Genomic DNA, 18,880 nt, shown 5'->3' on the forward strand with positions numbered 1-18,880 from the left:
CCAGGGTCCATCACTCGCTCAGGAGAGCAGAAGGGCAAGGAGGCTGGCAGCCTGGAGGAGGAGGATGCCCCTGACTTGCTCTGCCCCACTGAGGCACCGATTGAGAGCCACTATGGATGTAGTTCCTGGGGACACGAATGTGAGGTTCATCACGTTCTCCTGGATCCACTGGTGGAAGGCGGCCACTTTGGTGTAGACCCCGGGGCGATTAGGTCTTCCACAGCCTTCTCCAAAGCTCACAATGCCCACCTGCATCCAGGTCCCGTTGACAGGAAACATCAGGGGTCCGCCGGAGTCCCCCTGTGAGGGATGGGAATGTAGAGTGAGACCTAGAGGCAGTATTCCACACCATCCCATCACACACTCCCAGGGTCAGTCACAGAGTGAAGCTCCCTCCACACTGTCCCATCGCACAGTCCCGGGGTCAGACACAAAGTGAAGCTCCCTCCACACCGTCCCATCACACACTCCCGGGGTCAGACACAGAGTGAACCTCCCTCCACACCGTCCCATCACACACTCCCGGGGTCAGATACAGAGTGAACCTCCTTCCACACCGTCCCATCACACAGTCCCGGGGTCAGACACAGAGTGAAGCTCCCTCCACACCGTCCCATCGCACACTCCCGGGGTCAGACACAGAGTGAAACTCCCTCCACACCGTCCCATCGCACAGTCCCGGGGTCAGACACAAAGTGAAGCTCCCTCCACACCGTCCCATCACACACTCCCAGGGTCAGACACAGAGTGAATCTCCCTCCACACTGTCCCATCACACACTCCCGGGGTCAGACACAGAGTGAACCTCCCTCCACACTGTCCCATCGCACACTCCCGGGGTCAGACACAGAGTGAAGCTCCCTCAGCATCGCCCCACCACACACTGCTCACCTGACAGGTGTCCTTGTTTCCCTGGGGCACGCCAGCACACAGCATTTGGTCGGTGATTCTGTAGGGCTGCGAGAGGGGAGAGTTCCCATTGTTGTACATGGCATCACAGGTCCGGTGCCCAATCAGATTCACTGCGACTTCCTGCAGGGTCCCGGGATTGCTAAGACTCACTGTAGGGCAGGCGGCAGAGCGAGAGAGCTGGTCAGCAGAGCGACTGAACTCTGGGTCAAAAACCCACCCTTCCCTCAGGATTAAAGACCCCCCCCCCCACACACACAATTGCCTCACTATGTAGTTATTTGTAGAAGCATCCTGGGGAATGTGTCATTATTTACAGAGGGAGCCAAGGAGTGTACCGGTATTTACTGGGGGTCCCAGGGAGTGTGTCAGTATTTACAGGGGGTCCTGGGGAGTGTGTCAGTATTTACAGGGGGTCCCGGGGAGTCTGTCAGTATTTACAGGGGGTCCCAGGGAGTGTGTCAGAATTTACAGGGGGTCCCGGGGAGTGTGTCAGAATTTACAGGGGGTCCCGGGGAGTGTGTCAGTATTTACAGGGGTTCGGGGAATGTGTCTGTATTTACAGGGTGTCCCGGGGAGTGTGTCAGTATTTACAGGGGGTCCCGGGGAGTGTGTCAGTATTTACAGGGGTCCCGGGGAGTGTGTCAGTATTTACAGGGGTGCTGGGGAGTGTGTCTGTATTTACAGGGGTCCCGGGGAGTGTGTCTGTATTTACAGGGGGTCCCGGGGAGTGTGTCGGTATTTACAGGGGGTCCCGGGGAGTGTGTCAGTATTTACAGGGGGTCTTGGGGAGTGTGTCAGTATTTACAAGGGGTCCCGGGGAGTGTGTCAGAATGTACAGGGGGTCCCGGGGAGTGTGTCTGTATTTACAGGGTGTCCCGGGGAGTGTGTCAGTATTTACAGGGGGTCCTGGGGAGTGTGTCTGTATTTACAGGGGGTCCCGGGGAGTGTGTCTGTATTGTCAGGAACAAAGGTGATGAACTGAGAGCTTGGATACATACATGGAATTATGATGTAGTGGCCATTACAGAGACTTGGCTGGCACCAGGGCAGGAATGGATTCTCAATATTCCTGGATTTCAGTGCTTTAAAAGGGATAGAGAGGGCGGAAAAGGGGGAGGAGGTGTGGCATTACTGGTCAGGGATACTATTACAGCTACAGAAAGGGTGGGTAATGCAGCAGGATCCTCTTTTGAGTCAATATGGGTGGAAGTCAGGAACAGGAAGGGAGCAGTTACTTTATTGGTGGTATTCTATAGGCCCCCTGGTAGCAGCAGAGATACAGAGGAGCAGATTGGGAGGCAGATTTTGGAAAGGTGCAAAAATAACAGGGTTTGTTATCATGGGTGACTTTAACTTCCCTAATATTGATTGGCACCTGATTAGTTCCAAGAGTTTAGATGGGGCAGAATTTGTTAAGTGTGTCCAGGATGGATTCCTGTCACAGTATGTGGACAGGCCGACCAGGGGGAATGCCATACTAGATCTAGTACTAGGTAATGAACCGGGTCAGGCCACAGATCTCTCAGTGGGTGAGCATCTGGGGGACAGTGACCACTGCTCCCTGGCCTTTATAATTATCATGGAAAAGGATAGAATCAAAGAGGACAGGAAAATTTTTAATTGGGGAAAGGAAAATTATGAGGCTATAAGGCTAGAACTTGCGGGTGTGAATTGGGATGATGTTTTTGCAGGGAAATGTACTATGGACATGTGGTCGATGTTTAGAGATCTCTTGCGGGATGTAAGGGATAAATTTGTCCCGGTGAGGAAGATAAAGAATAGTAGGGTGAAGGAACCATGGGTGACAAGTGAGGTGGAAAATCTAGCCCAATGGAAGAAGGCAGCATACATGAAGTTTAGGAAGCAAGGATCAGATGGGTCTATTGAGGAATATAGGGAAGCAAGAAAGGAGCTTAAGAAGGGGCTGAGAAGAGCAAGAAGGGGGCATGAGAAGGCCTTGGTGAGTAGGGTAAAGAAAAACCCCAAGGCATTCTTCAATTATGTGAAGAAAAAAAGGATGACAGGAGTGAAGGTAGGACCAATTAGAGATAAAGGTGGGAAGATGTGCCTGGAGGCTGTAGAAGTGAGCGACGTCCTCAATGAATACTTCTCTTCGGTATTCACCAATGAGAGGGAACTTGATGATGGTGAGGACAATATGAGTGAGGTTGATGTTCTGGAGCATGCTAATATTAAGGGAGAGGACGTGTTGGAGTTGTTAAAATACATTAGGACAGATAAGTCCCTGGGGCCTGACGGAATATTCCCCAGGCTGCTCCACAAGGCGAGAGAAGAGATTGCTGAGCCTCTGGCTAGGATCTTTATGTCCTCGTTGTCCATGGGAATGGTACCGGAGGATTGGAGGGAGGTGAATGTTGTTCCCTTGTTCAAAAAAGATAGTAGGGATAGTCTGGGTAATTATAGACCAGTGAGCTTTACGTCTGTGGTGGGAAAGCTGTTGGAAAATATTCTTAGAGATAGGATGTATAGGCATTTAGAGAATCATGGTCTGATCAGGGTCAGTCAGCATGGCTTTGTGAAGGGCAGATCGTGTCTAACAAGCCTGGTAGAGTTCTTTGAGGAGGTGACCAGGCATATAGATGAGGGTAGTGCAGTGGGTGTGATCTATATGGATTTTAGTAAGGCATTTGACAAGGTTCCACATGGTAGGCTTATTCAGAAAGTTAGAAGGCATGGGATCCAGGGAATTTTGGCCAGGTGGATTCAGAATTGGCTTGCCTGCAGAAGGCAGAGGGTGGTGGTGGAGGGAGTGCATTCAGATTGGAGGATTGTGACTAGTGGTGTCCCACAAGGATCTGTTTTGGGACCTCTACTTTTCGTAATTTTTATTAACGACCTGGATGTCGGGGTAGAAGGGTGGGTTGGCAAGTTTGCAGACGACACAAAGATTAGTGGTGTTGTAGGTAGTGTAGAGGATTGTCAAAGATCGAGAGAGACATTGATAGGATGCAGAAGTGGGCTGAGAAGTGGCAGATGGAGTTCAACCCAGAGAAGTGTGAGGTGGTACACTTTGGAAGGACAAACTCCAAGGCAGAGTACAAAGTAAATGGCAGGATACTTGGTAGTGTGGAGGAGCAGAGGGATCTGGGGGTACATGTCCACAGATCCCTGAAAGTTGCCTCACAGGTGGATAGGGTAGTTAAGAAAGCTTATGGGATGTTAGCTTTCATAAGTCGAGGGATAGAGTTTAAGAGTCGCGATGTAATGATGCAGCTCTATAAAACTCTGGTTAGGCCACACTTGGAGTATTGTGTCCAGTTCTGGTCACCTCACTATAGGAAGGATGTGGAAGCATTGGAAAGGGTACAGAGGAGATTTACCAGGATGCTGCCTGGTTTAGAAAGTATGCATTGTGATCAGATATTAAGGGAACTAGGGCTTTACTCTTTGGAGAGAAGGAGGATGAGAGGAGACATGATAGAGGTGTACAAGATAATAAGAGGAATAGATAGAGTGGATAGCCAGCGCCTCTTCCCCAGGGCACCACTGCTCAATATAGAGGACATGGCTTTAAGGTAAGGGGTGGGAGGTTCAAGGGGGATATTAGAGGAAGGTTTTTTACTCAGAGAGTGGTTGGTGCGTGGAATACACTGCCTGAGTCAGTGGTGGAGGCAGATACATTAGTGAAGTTTAAGAGACTACTAGACAGGTATATGGAGGAATCTAAGGTGGGGGCTTATATGGGAGGCAGGATTTGAGGGTCGGCACAACATTGTGGGCCGAAGGGCCTGTACTGTGCTGTACTATTCTATGTTCTATGTTCTTAACAAGGGGTCTTGGGGAGTGTGTCTGTATTTACAGGGGGTACCGGGGAGTGTGTCTGTATTTACAGGTGGTCCTGGGGAGTGTGTCAGTATTAACATGGGGTCCCGGGGAGTGTGTCAGTATTTACAGGGGTGCTGGGGAGTGTGTCTGTATTTACAGGTGGTCCTGGGGAGTGTGTCAGTATTAACATGGGGTCCTGGGGAGTGTGTCGGTATTTACAGAGGGTCCCGGGGAGCATGTCGGTATTCGCAGGGGTCCCGGGAGTTTGTCGGTATTTACAGGTGGTCCTGGGGAGTGCGTCGGTATCTACCGGGTTCCCAGAGAGCGTGTCGGTATTTACAGCGTGCCCTGGTGTTTTTTACACTTTACCTGGTCCCAGAGAAAAGGGGAGAGGACGGTGTGTCCGACGCCCGGTCGAGGCCGTGGGGTGGCGAAGGACAGTCCCAGAGGGAGGAAGAGGGCCGTTTGTCAACGCATGGAGTACCGAACTAATTTCTTACCACTTTCCCTGACGTGTCCCCAGCCGGTGACGTAATAGCCAGGACCACAGGTGAACTTGTAGGTGCTGCTGGGGAGGCAGATGGGGATGATATACTCGGAGAGGGGTATTGAACGGGGAAGTCTCAATAAAGCAATGTCATAACCCTCTTCAGTTATCGTGTATCTACTGTGTTTCCGAACGTAGACGATCCTCGAGAAAGTTTCGTGTCTGTTGATTCCATTCTGCTGATATCTCCCGAAGTACAGCAGATAACGGTGCAGCTGAGTACTGAGCGATGGGAAGAAAGATGTTTCCCAACAGTTAGAAATGCAGCAAATATCCCTCCATCTCCATCCCGGGGTCAGACAGAGTGAATCTCCCTCCACACCATCCCATCGCACACTCCCGGGGTCAGACACAGAGTGAATCGCCCTCCACACCGTCCCATCACACACTCCCGGGGTCAGACACTGAGTGAAGCTCCCTCCACACCGTCCCATCACACACTCCCGGGGTCAGACACAGAGTGAATCTCCCTCCACACCGTCCCATCACATACCCCCGGGGTCAGACACAGAGTGAAGCTCCCTCCACACCGTCCCATCACACACTCCCGGGGTCAGACACTGAGTGAAGCTCCCTCCACACCGTCCCATCACACACCCCCGGGGTCAGACACAGAGTGAAGCTCCCTCCACACCGTCCCATCACACACTCCCGGGGTCAGACACTGAGTGAAGCTCCCTCCACACCGTCCAATGCGACATGAACTACACGGTGATCTTGTTGACACTTGGGGATGATCAGTGAGACATGCGTGACCCCTACCGTTCCATACAATGTGCTGCCGTTAAGACCCATTCTGGGGAAATGAGTGTGCCTCCGCAAACGTGTTTGTTGTCTAAATGAATGCTGACTTGCCAAGGCCAATCTCCCTCTATCGCGTCCGTCCCCCCCACGATCCGATTTCTGATCACACGACGCCCACAGGCTGAAAAAGCAAGAGAGAACCAATTAATGTCATGTAACCCACGGCAACGTCACCTCCTAACCGCGGGACTGGGTATCCGACACACCGCCCTCTCCCTCCCCGGGACTGGACATCGGACGGACTGCCCTCTCCCTCCCCGGGACTGGACATCGGACAGACTGCCCTCTCCCTCCCCGGGACTGGGTATCCGACACACCGCCCTCTCCCTCCCCGGGACTGGACATCGGACAGACTGCCCTCTCCCTCCCCGGGACTGGGTATCCGACACACCGCCCTCTCCCTCCCCGGGACTGGGTATCCGACACACCGCCCTCTCCCTCCCCGGGACTGGGCATCGGACACACCGCCCTCTCCCTCCCCGGGACTGGGTATCCGACACACCGCCCTCTCCCTCCCCGGGACTGGACATCGGACAGACTGCCCTCTCCCTCCCCGGGACTGGGTATCCGACACACCGCCCTCTCCCTCCCCGGGACTGGACATCGGACAGACTGCCCTCTCCCTCCCCGGGACTGGGTATCCGACACACCGCCCTCTCCCTCCCCGGGACTGGGTATCCGACACACCGCCCTCTCCCTCCCCGGGACTGGGCATCGGACACACCGCCCTCTCCCTCCCCGGGACTGGGTATCCGACACACCGCCCTCTCCCTCCCCGGGACTGGACATCGGACAGACTGCCCTCTCCCTCCCCGGGACTGGGTATCCGACACACCGCCCTCTCCCTCCCCGGGTCTGGACATCAGACACACCGCCCTCTCCCGCCCCGGGGCTGGGCGTCGGACAGACCGCCCTCTCCCTCCCCGGGGCTGGGTATCCGACACACCGCTCTCTCCCTTCCCGGGGCTGGGCGTCGGACACGCCGCCCTTTCCCTCCCCGTGACTGGACATCGGTCAGACCGCCCTCTCCCTCCCCGGGGCTGGGCGTCGACCACATTGTCATCTCTCATCCCATCGTCCCCTTTGGGACCTTGGATCAGACACACGGGACTGGGCATTGCACGCATCTGTTTCCCCTCCTCACTGGGATCAGGGTGCACTGAACTAACTTTGCTGCGGTTAGCGTATACGGTGACCTAGTTCTGATAAGTCAATATCTACTGGGAGCTTTACAATGACTCCTCTTTCCTGGGACCAGGGTGCCAGTTTGCTTACTGCAGTTTCTGTTGGGATCCCTGTCTGCTGGAACCAGGGTCTACTGGGATCCCTGTCTGCTGGGACAAGGGTATATTGGGACTCCTATCTGCTGGGACTAGAGTGCACTGGGGAGCACCTCTGCTGGGATCAGGGTTTAGTAGTCACCATCTACTGGGATCTGCCTGCTGGGACTGGAATGTATTAGGGCACTACTCTGCTGGGATCAGGAAGCTGTGGGTTGGCACTCTGCTGAGAATGCGTGTACTGGTTTCCCAGCCTGGTGGGATTGGCAGGCTGTGAGGTACCACTGCTGGAATTGCTGTGTACTGGAACCTGCGTGGAGATGTCTGACCTAACATCACTGCCATGAGTACAATGACAGGCCTGCTACTTACAGGCAGTCGTCTCTACCTATGTGAGGGTGAGCAGATCCCAGCGTGTGCTGGGATGGCAGAGTGGGTGTGGGGAGAGTTTCTGGGTGTGAGGGGAGCTGGTGTTTTGCCACAAGGAAGTGATTCTCTATCAGCTGGGCACATTCCACTTGTCAAACATTCCTGGGTAATTGTGGACAGAAGCGGCCAGATCCGAAGTCAATTCCGGTTTTGAGGAAGGGTAGAAACCAGAGAATCTCCTTCCCTCCTCTCCCCCTCCCACAGCGTTACCTCCTCACCCCCTCCCACAGCATTACCTCCTTACCCCCTCTCACAGCATTCCCTCCTCATCCCTCCCACAGAGTTCCCTCCTCACCCCCAACACTGTTCTCTCCTCACCCCCTCACAAAGCTCCCTCTTCACCCCCTCCCATGGCATTCCTTCCCCATCCCCATCCCTCAGCGCTCCCTCTCAACCCGTCCCAAACTGCTCCCTCACCCCCACACTACTCCCTCCTCACCCCCTCCCACAGCATTCACTCCTCACCCCCACTCACACAGCTCCCTCCTCACTACCCCTCTCAAAGCCAGGAGGACATCTTCGAGGGTTAACCCGTCTCCCCACACAACTTCGAAGCGGGAAACTCCGTGTGAGCCCGTCGGGATCTCGTTGGAACTTACGGAATTGTGCTTCCCCCGTCGGTAAACCTGAAAGAGAGAAATTCCATGAGTCTGACCACACTCTGGACTGTGGTGGGAGATTAACAGATTCACCAGAGAGGGGACCTCTTCTGCCCGAGCGATCACACCCTCGGATGCATTACGTGCAAGAACAAAGTTTACCAAAATGCAGTGGGTCACAGGACTTCACGCAGGGACCTACTGTGTCCATTGTCACTCATTCTGTTATTGGAAAGACATTGCCGAGCTGGAACTGGTGCACAAGAGATTTATGAGAATTCCGCCTGGACTCGACAGTTTCCATTTCAGGGAGAGTTTTGCCACAATTGATCTTTATTCCATAATTCTGATGAACAGTATCACGCCATTCGGCCCATCCAGACTGCCCCACCATTCCTTCATGGCTGATTTATTTTGCCCCTCAGCCCCATTCTCGTGCCTTCTCCCCATAACCTTTGATGCCCTGGTTAATCAGGAACCTATCAACCACTACTTTAAATAGGTAAGTTCAACACAGATTCATTATCCTCCAATGAAAGAAATCCCCCCTCGTCTCTGTTCTAAAGGAGCGCCTGTGTATTCTCAGGCTCTTCCCTCTGGTCCATTCTCTCCCAGTATTGGAAACATGCTGTCCACGTCCACTCCAGGCCTTTCAATATTCAGCAGCTTTCAATGACATCCACCACCCCACCCCCCCATCATTCTTCTGAACTCCAGTGAGCACAGGCACAGAGCCATCAAGAGCTCCTTATAGCATAACCCCGTCACTCCCAGAATCATTCTCCTGAACTCCCTCCGGACTCTCTCCAATGCCACTACATCCTTTCTTAGATCAGGGGCTCAAAACCGCTGGTAATATTCCTCTTACAGCATTGGCCCTCTGGAAATTGCCTACTTCACCATTCAGTAAGATGATGAATTATCACTCCGCATCCCTGTCTCTTTCCCCAGAGCCCTTAATTCCCCTGCTGTGCAAAAATCTGTCCAACTCTGGCTGAATGACGTAGCCGTCCGATGGTGTTAGTGGCATCAGCACTGGAGTTTGAGATGGATGGTCCTGAGTTCGAATCTGGCTGCATCCCACCTGGGCAGCCGCAGTACCTGCAGGGAAGAAAGGCCTGGCAATCTATTTCCATATCTTGCCACGAAAACACAATAAAAACAACAGCCTCTACTGCCTCCCTGGGCATAGAATTCCACAGAGTCACGATTCTGTGGGAAAAGCAGTTTCTCCTCATTTCCATTCTAAGTCTATTCCCTGCATTCTAGTTTCACTGGTACTTTGCTGCCTCTGTCTCATCTGAACACGAGAAAATCTGTGGATGCCAGAAATCCAAAGCAACACACACAAAGTGCTGGAGGAACTCAGCAGGTCAGGCAGCATCTGTGGAAATGAATGCACAGTTGACATTTCGGGCCGAGATCCTTCGTCAGGATTATCTTAACTGTCTCTTTTATATGTTTCTCTAAGATCCCCTCTCATTCTTTGGAATTCCAATGATGACAGTCCCAGCCAACTCAATCTCCTCATTGGTTAACCCCCTCATTTCCAGAATTAACCTGGTGAAACTCCCATGCTCGGCCTTCAAAGCCAGTATATCCTTCCTCAAATAGGGAGACTAGAACCACACGCAGTACTCCAGGTGCGGCCTCACCAGTACCCTGTCCAGTTGCAGTGTAACTCCTGAATAAAATAAATATTTATCAAAGGGGATTAGAATCAGAATCCAGTTATTATCACTGATATACGTTGTGAAATTTATGTTGTGGCAGCTACATTAAGAAATATATACGAGGGGTGATTGATAAGTTCGTGGCCTAATGTAGAAGGAGATGAGTTATTAACTTCAAACTTTCACTCAAAGAGTTGAACTGCACGTGCGTGTAACAACAGCTGTATAACTCATCGTCTTCTACCTCAGGCCACGAACTTATCAATCACCCCTGCTGTGGACCACCTGAAGGTCCAAAACGCACTCGTTACATGCATGTGCAGTTCAACTCTTTGAGTGATAATGCAGAAAGTTTGAAGTTAATAACTTCATCTCCTTCTACCTTAGGCCACAAACTTATCAATCACCCTCGTAAAACATAGATAAAAAAGTGCCAGGGGAGAGCAAAGCAATGAGGTGGTCTTCATGGATTGAAAAGGCAGCGTGTTGGGACAAGAGGCGAAGGTCGGACTGGTTATGCCCACTGCTCTGCTGCGCTTGCTCGGCTCGGCACTGAACTGAGGCTGAGGCTGCGGCCTGCTGCGGGCTTCGTATCTGAACCCTATTCGCTTACTTTTATAATTTACATGATTTTTTTTTTCTCTCTGCACATCGGGCATTTAATGGTGTTTTTTTTCTTTTATGGGTTCTTTTGGGTCTCTTTGTTTGTGGCTGCCTGTAAGGGGATGAATCTCAAGGTTGTATAATGTAAACATACTTTGATAATAAATGTACTTTGAGCTTTTGGGTTCATGAAATCTGATGGGGGAGGGAAAGAAGCTGTTCCTAAAATGTGGAGTGTGGGTCTTCAGGGTTCTGTACCTCCTCCCTGATGGTCTATCCATTTTAAGCCCACTCCATTGCCTGATTTTTAGTATTGGAGATTTTATTACAAATTAATTATATATAAAAAAGCATCTAGTGCTTTCCCAACGCATATGATGCATAAACTCTTCTGGAGCTTCCAGCCAGATCCATGTGTTGATTTTGACTGACGTTAAGACTCTGCCATCTTCTTCAGGGATGATGCCTGGGCATGCCTAGTCCGGTGGTATTTATACCCCCAGAGTCAGTCCCTCCTGATTGGTTAGTCCTCATCCAATCAGGTTTCTGCACCCATCAGGATCCCACCCATCCATCCAGTATCCTCTTTGACTTTCTACCATCAGGCAGGAGACTAGGTTGCCCAAAAGAAACGAGGATCAGGATCAGAAGCAGTTTCTTTCTCCAGGGCATTAGGCTTCTGAACTCCCTGTTGCATCATATTCGAAGTGTTGCCGGTTAATCTGTTTCACACCTTACAATATTTAACATTAATGCACTTTAGTTTGTTATTTATGTGATTCATCTGTAGATTTTATCCTTACCTTCATAAGTTATCGTGTGTTATATGTGCCTCTGTGTTTCACACCCTGGTTTGAGGAAATATTGTCTAAATACATGTATATAGTTAACTCACAATTATCTTGACCTGAAGACACGGGAGTCTGATATGTGAGCCTAATTTCATGTTTGCTTTAAGCCAGGCGCACATTATCACGTGGTAGTGTGATGATGTATCCAATTCATTTATTTCTACGTTTGTTGTTGTTCCTCTCCATGCACAGGGGAGGCAACCTTGGCATATGTTGGCATTTGTCTGTTCTTTATGAGGCCGAGTTGCCAGCTCGACGCTCAACCCAGCACGGGTGGAAAGCGTGCACGGAGCCGGCCGGACTCGAACCTGCGACCGCTCACCTCAAAGTCTGGTGCGGAAGCCACTACAACGCCGGCCGGTTATTTATACATATAACCCATAATTAATTGTTTAAACAAACAAGAATGCTTAATCAAACAATATATTTACAACAGTACTCAAATATTACTGAAATATTAAATACACAGCAATCACCCCAACCAAATCAGGCCCTCAAACAACAGGAATTCTGCAGATGCTGGAAATTCAAGCAACACACATCAAAGTTGCTAGTGAACGTAGCAGGCCAGGCAGCATCTCTAGGAAGAGGTACAGTCGACGTTTCAGGCCGAGACCCTTCGTCAGGACGTCGGCCTAAAATGTCGACTGTACCTCTTCCTAGAGATGCTGCCTGGCCTGCTACAAATCAGGCCCTCGTCTCTCTAGTACCATTGGGAGGGAGGCACAGAAGCTTCCAGTTCCACGCTACCAGGCTGAGGAACAGTTAGGGTCTGTTATTAGAGTTATCATACCATTAGGCTCCTGAACCAATGTGGAAAACTACACTTTCCACGAATCTGAATTGATTCCATGACCTACCGACTCACTTTACAGAGAACATAGAACATAGAATAGTACAGCACAGTACAGGCCCTTCAGCCCACAATGTTGTGCCGAACTTTAAACCCTGCCTCCAATATAACCCTCTACCTTAAATTCCTCCATATACCTGTCTAGTAGTCTCTTAAACTTCACGAGCGTATCTGCCTCCACCACTGACTCAGGCAGTGCATTCCACGCACCAACCACTCCCTTTCAAAAACTCTTTCCAGCTACTCTGGGTAGTCTTCGTGGAGGGACCAGAAATAGAAAAGATGAGCAATTCCAACTTCCAGGGTGTCAACTTCTCTGACAGTCTAGCCTGGACAAAACATATCGATGCAGCTACAAAGAAGGGCACAACAGCAGCTATATTTCATTTGGAGTTTGAGGAGATTTGGTTTGTCACTAAAACACTTGTAAATTTCTACGGGTGTACCATGAAGAGCATTCTAACTGGCTGCATCACCGTCCGGTATTGGAGGGAGGGAGGGGGCTACTGCAGAGGATCAAAATAAGCTGCAGAGAGTTGTAAACTCAGTCAGCTCCATCATGGGTACTAGCCTCCACAGTGCCCAGGATATTTTCAAGGAGTAGTGCTTCTAAAATGAGGGATCAGAAGTGGAAAGAATGAGCAACTTCAAGTTCCTGGCTCCATCCATCATCTCCTAAGGTCACGTATTGTTGTCATGGCTACCATCAGGAAGGAGGTACAGAAGTCTGAAGGCACTCACTCAGTGATTCTTTCCCTCTGCCCTCTGATTTCTGAATGGACATTGAACCCATGAATACTACCTCACTACTTTTTTATTTCTATTTTTGTTTTTTATTTAATTTAACTATTTTATGTATAGAAAAATATTTTTAAATGTTACACATAACACGTAATACATTATTATTATATATTGCGTTGTCCTGCTGCTGCAAAGACAACACATTTCATTACATATGCCAGCAGAAGGTCCCGATGGACTACCTGGTAAGGCTCCGAAAATCTGGCTGGAGTACTCAAGGACATTTTCAACATCTCACTGCTACAGGTGGAAGTTCCCACTTGCTTCAAAAAGGCAACAATTACACCAGTGCCTAAGAAGAATAATGTGAGCTGTTTTAATGACTATCGCCTGGCAGCACTCACATCGACAGTGATGAAATGCTTTGAGAGGTTGGTCATGACTAGACTGAACTCCTGCCTCAGCAAGGACCTGGACCCATTGCAATTTGCCTATCGCCACAATAGGTCAACAGCAGACGCAATCTCACTGGCTCTCCACATGGCTTTAGACCACCTGGACAATGCAAACACCTACGTCAGGATGCTGTTCATCGACTGTAGCTCAGATTTAATACCATCATTCCCACAATCCTGATTGAGCAGTTGCAGAACCTGGGCCTCTGTACATCCCTCTGTAAATGGATCCTCAATTTCCGAACTGGAAGACCAGAATCTGTGCGGATTGGTGACAATATCTTCTCCTCACTGACAATCAACACTGGTGCACCTCAGGGGCGTGTGCTTATCTCACTGCTCTACTCTCTATATACACATGACTGTGTGGCTAGGCACAGCTCAAATACCATCTGTAAATTTGCTGATGATACAACCATTGTTGGTAGAATCTCAGGTGGTGACGAGGGGGCGTGAGATATGCCAACTAGTGGAGTGGTGCCGCAGCAACAACCTGGTACTCAACATCAGTAAGGTGAAAGAGCTGATTGTGGACTTCAGGAAGGGTAAGATGAAGGAACACATAACAATCCTCATAGCGGGATCAGAAGTGGAGAGAACAAACAGTTTCAAGTTTCTGGGTGTCAAGATCTCTGAGGACCTAACCTGGTCCCAACATATCGATGCAGTTATAAAGGACAGAGCAGCTAAACTTCATTAGGAATTTGAAGAGATTTGGTGTGTCAACAAATACACTCAAAAGCTTGTATAGATGTACCATGGAGAGCATTCTGACAGGCACACACTCAGCAATTCAGGAACAGCTTCTTCCCCTCTGCCATCCGATCCCTACATGGTCATTGAATCCTTGGACACTGCCTCACTATTTTAATATATATTATTTCTGTTTTTAGCACAATTTGTAATCTATTCAACATACGTATACTGTAATTTATTTATTTGTTTATTTATTATTATTTTATTTTGTTTTTTTTTCGTCTATATTATGCATTGTATTGAACTGCTGCTGCTAAGTTAACAAATTTCACGTCACGTGCCGGTGATAATAAACCTGATTCTGTCTCTGAACCTCACATATCTCCTACATCCATGTGCTAAGAGTAAGTATATAGTTTCCTCTTCACTTGTTTTCTGTGTGTCCTGCGCATACCCAGTATGCGGAGATTCGCCCAAATATCCATCTAATGTGGACAAAGACACTTTTAAAAACACCTAGTGTGGACGTTTTTACTCGAAACTGGCGTTTTCAAAATTATCTGGCGTAGCGTAGATGTATACATAGTATGGGCATATCTGCTTCCACCACCACCTCTGGCACTACATTCCAGGCTCTCTCTACTCTCCACCAAGAATGGAAATGAGGAGCAATTTCTTCAGGCAGAAAGTGGAGAATCTGTGGAATTCATTGCCACAGGTCAATTTAACTATTTAACTGTTTATGGTTCTATTACTATTTATTATTTATGGTGCAACTGTAACAAAAACAAATTTCCCACGGGATCAATAAAGTATGACTATGACTATGACTGACTATGACTATGACTAAGCCATTGTGCGTATTTAAATGTAATCCTCTCACCGTTTGCTTGTAATGAGTTAGCTGTTACTGTGAATAAAAGCTAACAGCAACATAACTCAACAATTCATGGGAGTAGTGATTTCCAATAAATAGATATGTCCAGGGAAAATATGATTTGGTTAAACATAAACATAAAGTTTTAATGTTCCTTCTAAAGGAAATCCGAGGCAATTACTGTACAAACTCTAACACACGTGGAAATTTGCCAGAAAATAATAATTTAACTCACACCAGTATAAACTTTGATTGGAATTGTATTGACAAAGTATTTTAAGCCATAACAGATAAAATAACATGACAAAATAAAGGACCTATATATATTTAAAGGGTAGCCCTTTTCTTTATTTTGTATATAATCAGTCTATAATGTGCACATAATCGTTGGAGCTCATTGTTGAGTAATCAATCCAGTTTGCTTCACTCCATTTACTCACGGTACTGAAAAAGAGCAGTAGAAGAGCAGCAAAGAGAAAAAAAATAGATGGGGTACGAGGGGGAGGGGGAGATGGCATGAACACCGACTTCTCTAACTTCCGCTAATGCCCCACCTTCCCCTCGTACCTCATCTGTTGCTTATTTTTATGCACACATTCTTTCTCTCTCTATCCTTTTTCTCCCTCTGTCCCTCTGACTATACCCCTTGCCCATCCTCTGGGTTCCCCCCCGACCCCTTGTCTTTCTTCCCGGATCTCCTGTCCCATGATCCTCTTGTATCCCTTTTGCCAATCACCTGTCCAGCTCTTGCCTCCATCCCTCCCCCTCCTGTCTTCTCCTATCATTTTGGATCTCCCCCTCTCCCTCCCACTTTCAAATCTCTTACTAGCTCTTCCTTCAGTTAGTCCTGACGAAGGGTCTCGGCCTGAAACGTCGACTGTACCTCTTCCTAGAGATGCTGCCTGGCCTGCTGCATTCACCAGCAACTTTGATGTGTGTTATCTGTCCTTTCAGATGGATTCTGTGAGTGTTTCACTATGTTCTTCTGCAAAGTTCATCGTCTGTTTCTATTTTCCTTCTTTCTGCTTCTTCAAAATGGCCGTCCTGCTCTTTTCCTACACTCTCTCCACAAAATGGCTACCCTGCTCTTTTTCAATGCACTCTCCACAAAATGGTAACCTGCTCTTTTTCAACATTTTCTCTAGAATGTTCCCAAGACAAATCCCATTGGCTAATTCAACAAGCCTAACTTATCAATCGACTGATTTTTTTTATTTTAGGTGTTCAATTGTATAATATAATTAAAGGAATGCTTGTTGCATTTTGAGAAAACAACATAACTGTATAAATAAAATAAAGCATGGTCTCCAGGGTATCACATAAGGCAGAGGTTGATAGGTACTTGATTAGTCAGGGCACAAAAGGATATGGGCAGAAGGCAGGAGATTGGGGCTGAGAGGGAAATGGATCAGCCATGATGAAATGGCAGAGCAGACTCGATGGGCCAAATGGCCTAATTTTGCTCCTGTATCTTATGGTCTTACTATGGGGAGTGTTGGGCACAATATACCCTGGAGACATATGGCACAAATACAGACCATTGCCCAACTTGTCCACGCTGGCCGTGTTGCCCAGTGAGCTGGTCCCACCTCCCCATGTTTAGTCCATAGACTCCCAATCCTCTCCTTGTCCATCTGCTGATCTACAGGGCAGGACATGGTTTTTAAATGTTGCTAGTGTGGCCGCCTCAACCAGCATTTCTGGCCGCTCGTTTCACCTCCTCTGTGAAGAAGATGCTCCTGGTGTCTCTCACCTCTGAGGTTAAACCTGTTCCCTCTTGTTTTAAAGCAGCCCCCTCCCTGGGAGAAAAAAGACTATGTACTTTTACCTTGTCTATGCCTCGTGATCTTATATACCTCTGTCAGGTCACCTGCCCCCTCAATCTCCTACATTCCAGGGAATAAACTGTGACGGGGTCCTGAATTACCCCTATGAACTGTGCTTTTGAAAAGAGAGAGAGAGAGACAGAGAGAGAGAGAGAGTTATTTAACACCGACATGTTGTTTTGAAAAGAGAGAGAGAGATGAAGACTAACTGTTGGACTATCACTTTAAGGCACTGGAAGTAACTTTTGGATTCCTGCTGAGTTGGAGTTGGAGATGGCACTGAGCAGATTGTAAGTTTCTATGGTGACCGAAGGCGGCGTTATTTAATGGACACTCAATGTTATGATTTTCGGTGGGTTGTTGACACTTCTCAAGGACTTTTGCCTGCTTGCATTTCTTCACAGAGAGAGGAAGGAGGAGTTATTTGAATGACAGTTGATGCTCAGTACGGGAAGATAAAATAGGAGGTCAGATGATAGATCTCGGACACATGATCTGGACACTGAATGAGCATTGTTGTGCCCGCAGAGAAAGTGGGTTTTGGAGGATTGATCAGGCAGATCGATCAGTCGCTCTTGCAATGGAAAGAGGAAAGGGGTGACTGGTGGGGAGTTGTCCATGTGTCCACCCTCGTCTGGGGGAATAGCTCCACCACAGAAAACCGGTCCCCTTTGTTAAAGTCACTGTCGGTGACTTTGAAAGGATTTCGGAAGGACAACAAGGAGATTGACGGCATCAGTTCACCTGAAGACTCAAATCTCTCCCTCTCTCTCTCTCCATCACTACTCAACCAAATACCATGAACTGAACTGAACTTTACTCATCATCGTAAGACCATCTTTTCACCTCTAGACTTAAAGAAGCTTGGTTTTTCATACATATATTTCCACACTTACTGACATACTTACTTATATATATATAATCATTGCTAACCTGTTTGATTTATCTACATTTATATTGCTGTATTGTAGTTACTAATAAATATTATTAGTTTATAGCAATACTGGACTCCAAAGTGTTTTCCATCTCTGCTGGTTCTTTATTCCCATCACGGGGTTCGTGACAAAACTAAATTGGTCACTAGTCTTGTATACCACGTATACGCTTCAATTCATTACTCAGTGCATTGAGAGAGTACCAGGTAAAACAATAACAGAACACAGAATAGAGTGTTACAGCTCCAGAGAAAGGGCAGTGCAGGCTGACAATAAGGTGCAAAGGCCACGACGAGGTAGATTGTGAGGGCAAGAGTCCATTGGGGGACAGTTCAGTCTAGTTAACGATGGAGTCTGGCCCTACGTCCCTGTCCGGAGTGTGGAAACGGTTAAGTCCAGACAACAGGGCTCTGGTGAATCTGTACAAGCCAATCCCCTGTACAGGGGATATACAACGGATCACAGAAACATTGATGAACTCCAAGCATACCATCAGCTTCAGATGACGACGGAGACAGGAGGTAATTGATGGCCGATGATCCACTGGGAGCAAAGGGCCCAGGTTAGAAGTTTAGCAGGAGGGTGGAAGCTGTCCTTGAGGCTGGTGGTAATCTCCGCAGTGCATAGGACGGCTTCAAGGAGCGATGCCTCAAAGGGGCGACACCCATCATTAAGGACCCCCACCACCCAAGTTAGACCTTGCTCCCATTGCGACCGTCAGGAAGGAGGTACGGAAGCCCGAAGACACACGCTCCGTTCTAGAACAACCTCTTCCCCTCTGCCATCCGCTTTCTGAATGGACATTGAAACCATGAGCACTACTAATTTTTTATTTCTATTTTTGCACTACTTATTTAGTTTAACTATTTAATATATACTATATATATTTACTGTAATTCAGTTTTTTTTTGTTTCTCTCTATTATCATGTATTGCAATGTACTGCTGCCGTAAAGTTAACAAATTTCATGGCCTATGCTGATAATTTTAAACCTGATTCTGATTTTGATTTAG

The 18,880-nt window shown here is 48.3% G+C and overlaps 1 protein-coding gene across 1 annotated transcript in view; it reads right to left on the bottom strand.

Moving 5' to 3' along the window:
• LOC140205358 (serine protease 27) overlaps positions 1–18,880 on the bottom strand; it is a 35,815-nt gene continuing 16,935 nt past the window's right edge. Inside the window, exons 2-6 of the mRNA XM_072272953.1 lie at positions 8,358–8,384; positions 6,008–6,170; positions 5,199–5,467; positions 892–1,061; positions 1–300 (exon numbers count right to left, since the gene is read on the bottom strand). Of these exons, the coding sequence (XP_072129054.1) occupies positions 19–300; positions 892–1,061; positions 5,199–5,467; positions 6,008–6,170; positions 8,358–8,384 (911 nt within the window). The 3' untranslated portion in view covers positions 1–18. The remainder of the gene's footprint in view (positions 301–891; positions 1,062–5,198; positions 5,468–6,007; positions 6,171–8,357; positions 8,385–18,880) is intronic.

Source organism: Mobula birostris, chromosome 11 (assembly GCF_030028105.1).
Source record: "Mobula birostris isolate sMobBir1 chromosome 11, sMobBir1.hap1, whole genome shotgun sequence".
Classification (NCBI taxonomy): Eukaryota; Metazoa; Chordata; class Chondrichthyes; order Myliobatiformes; family Myliobatidae; genus Mobula; species Mobula birostris.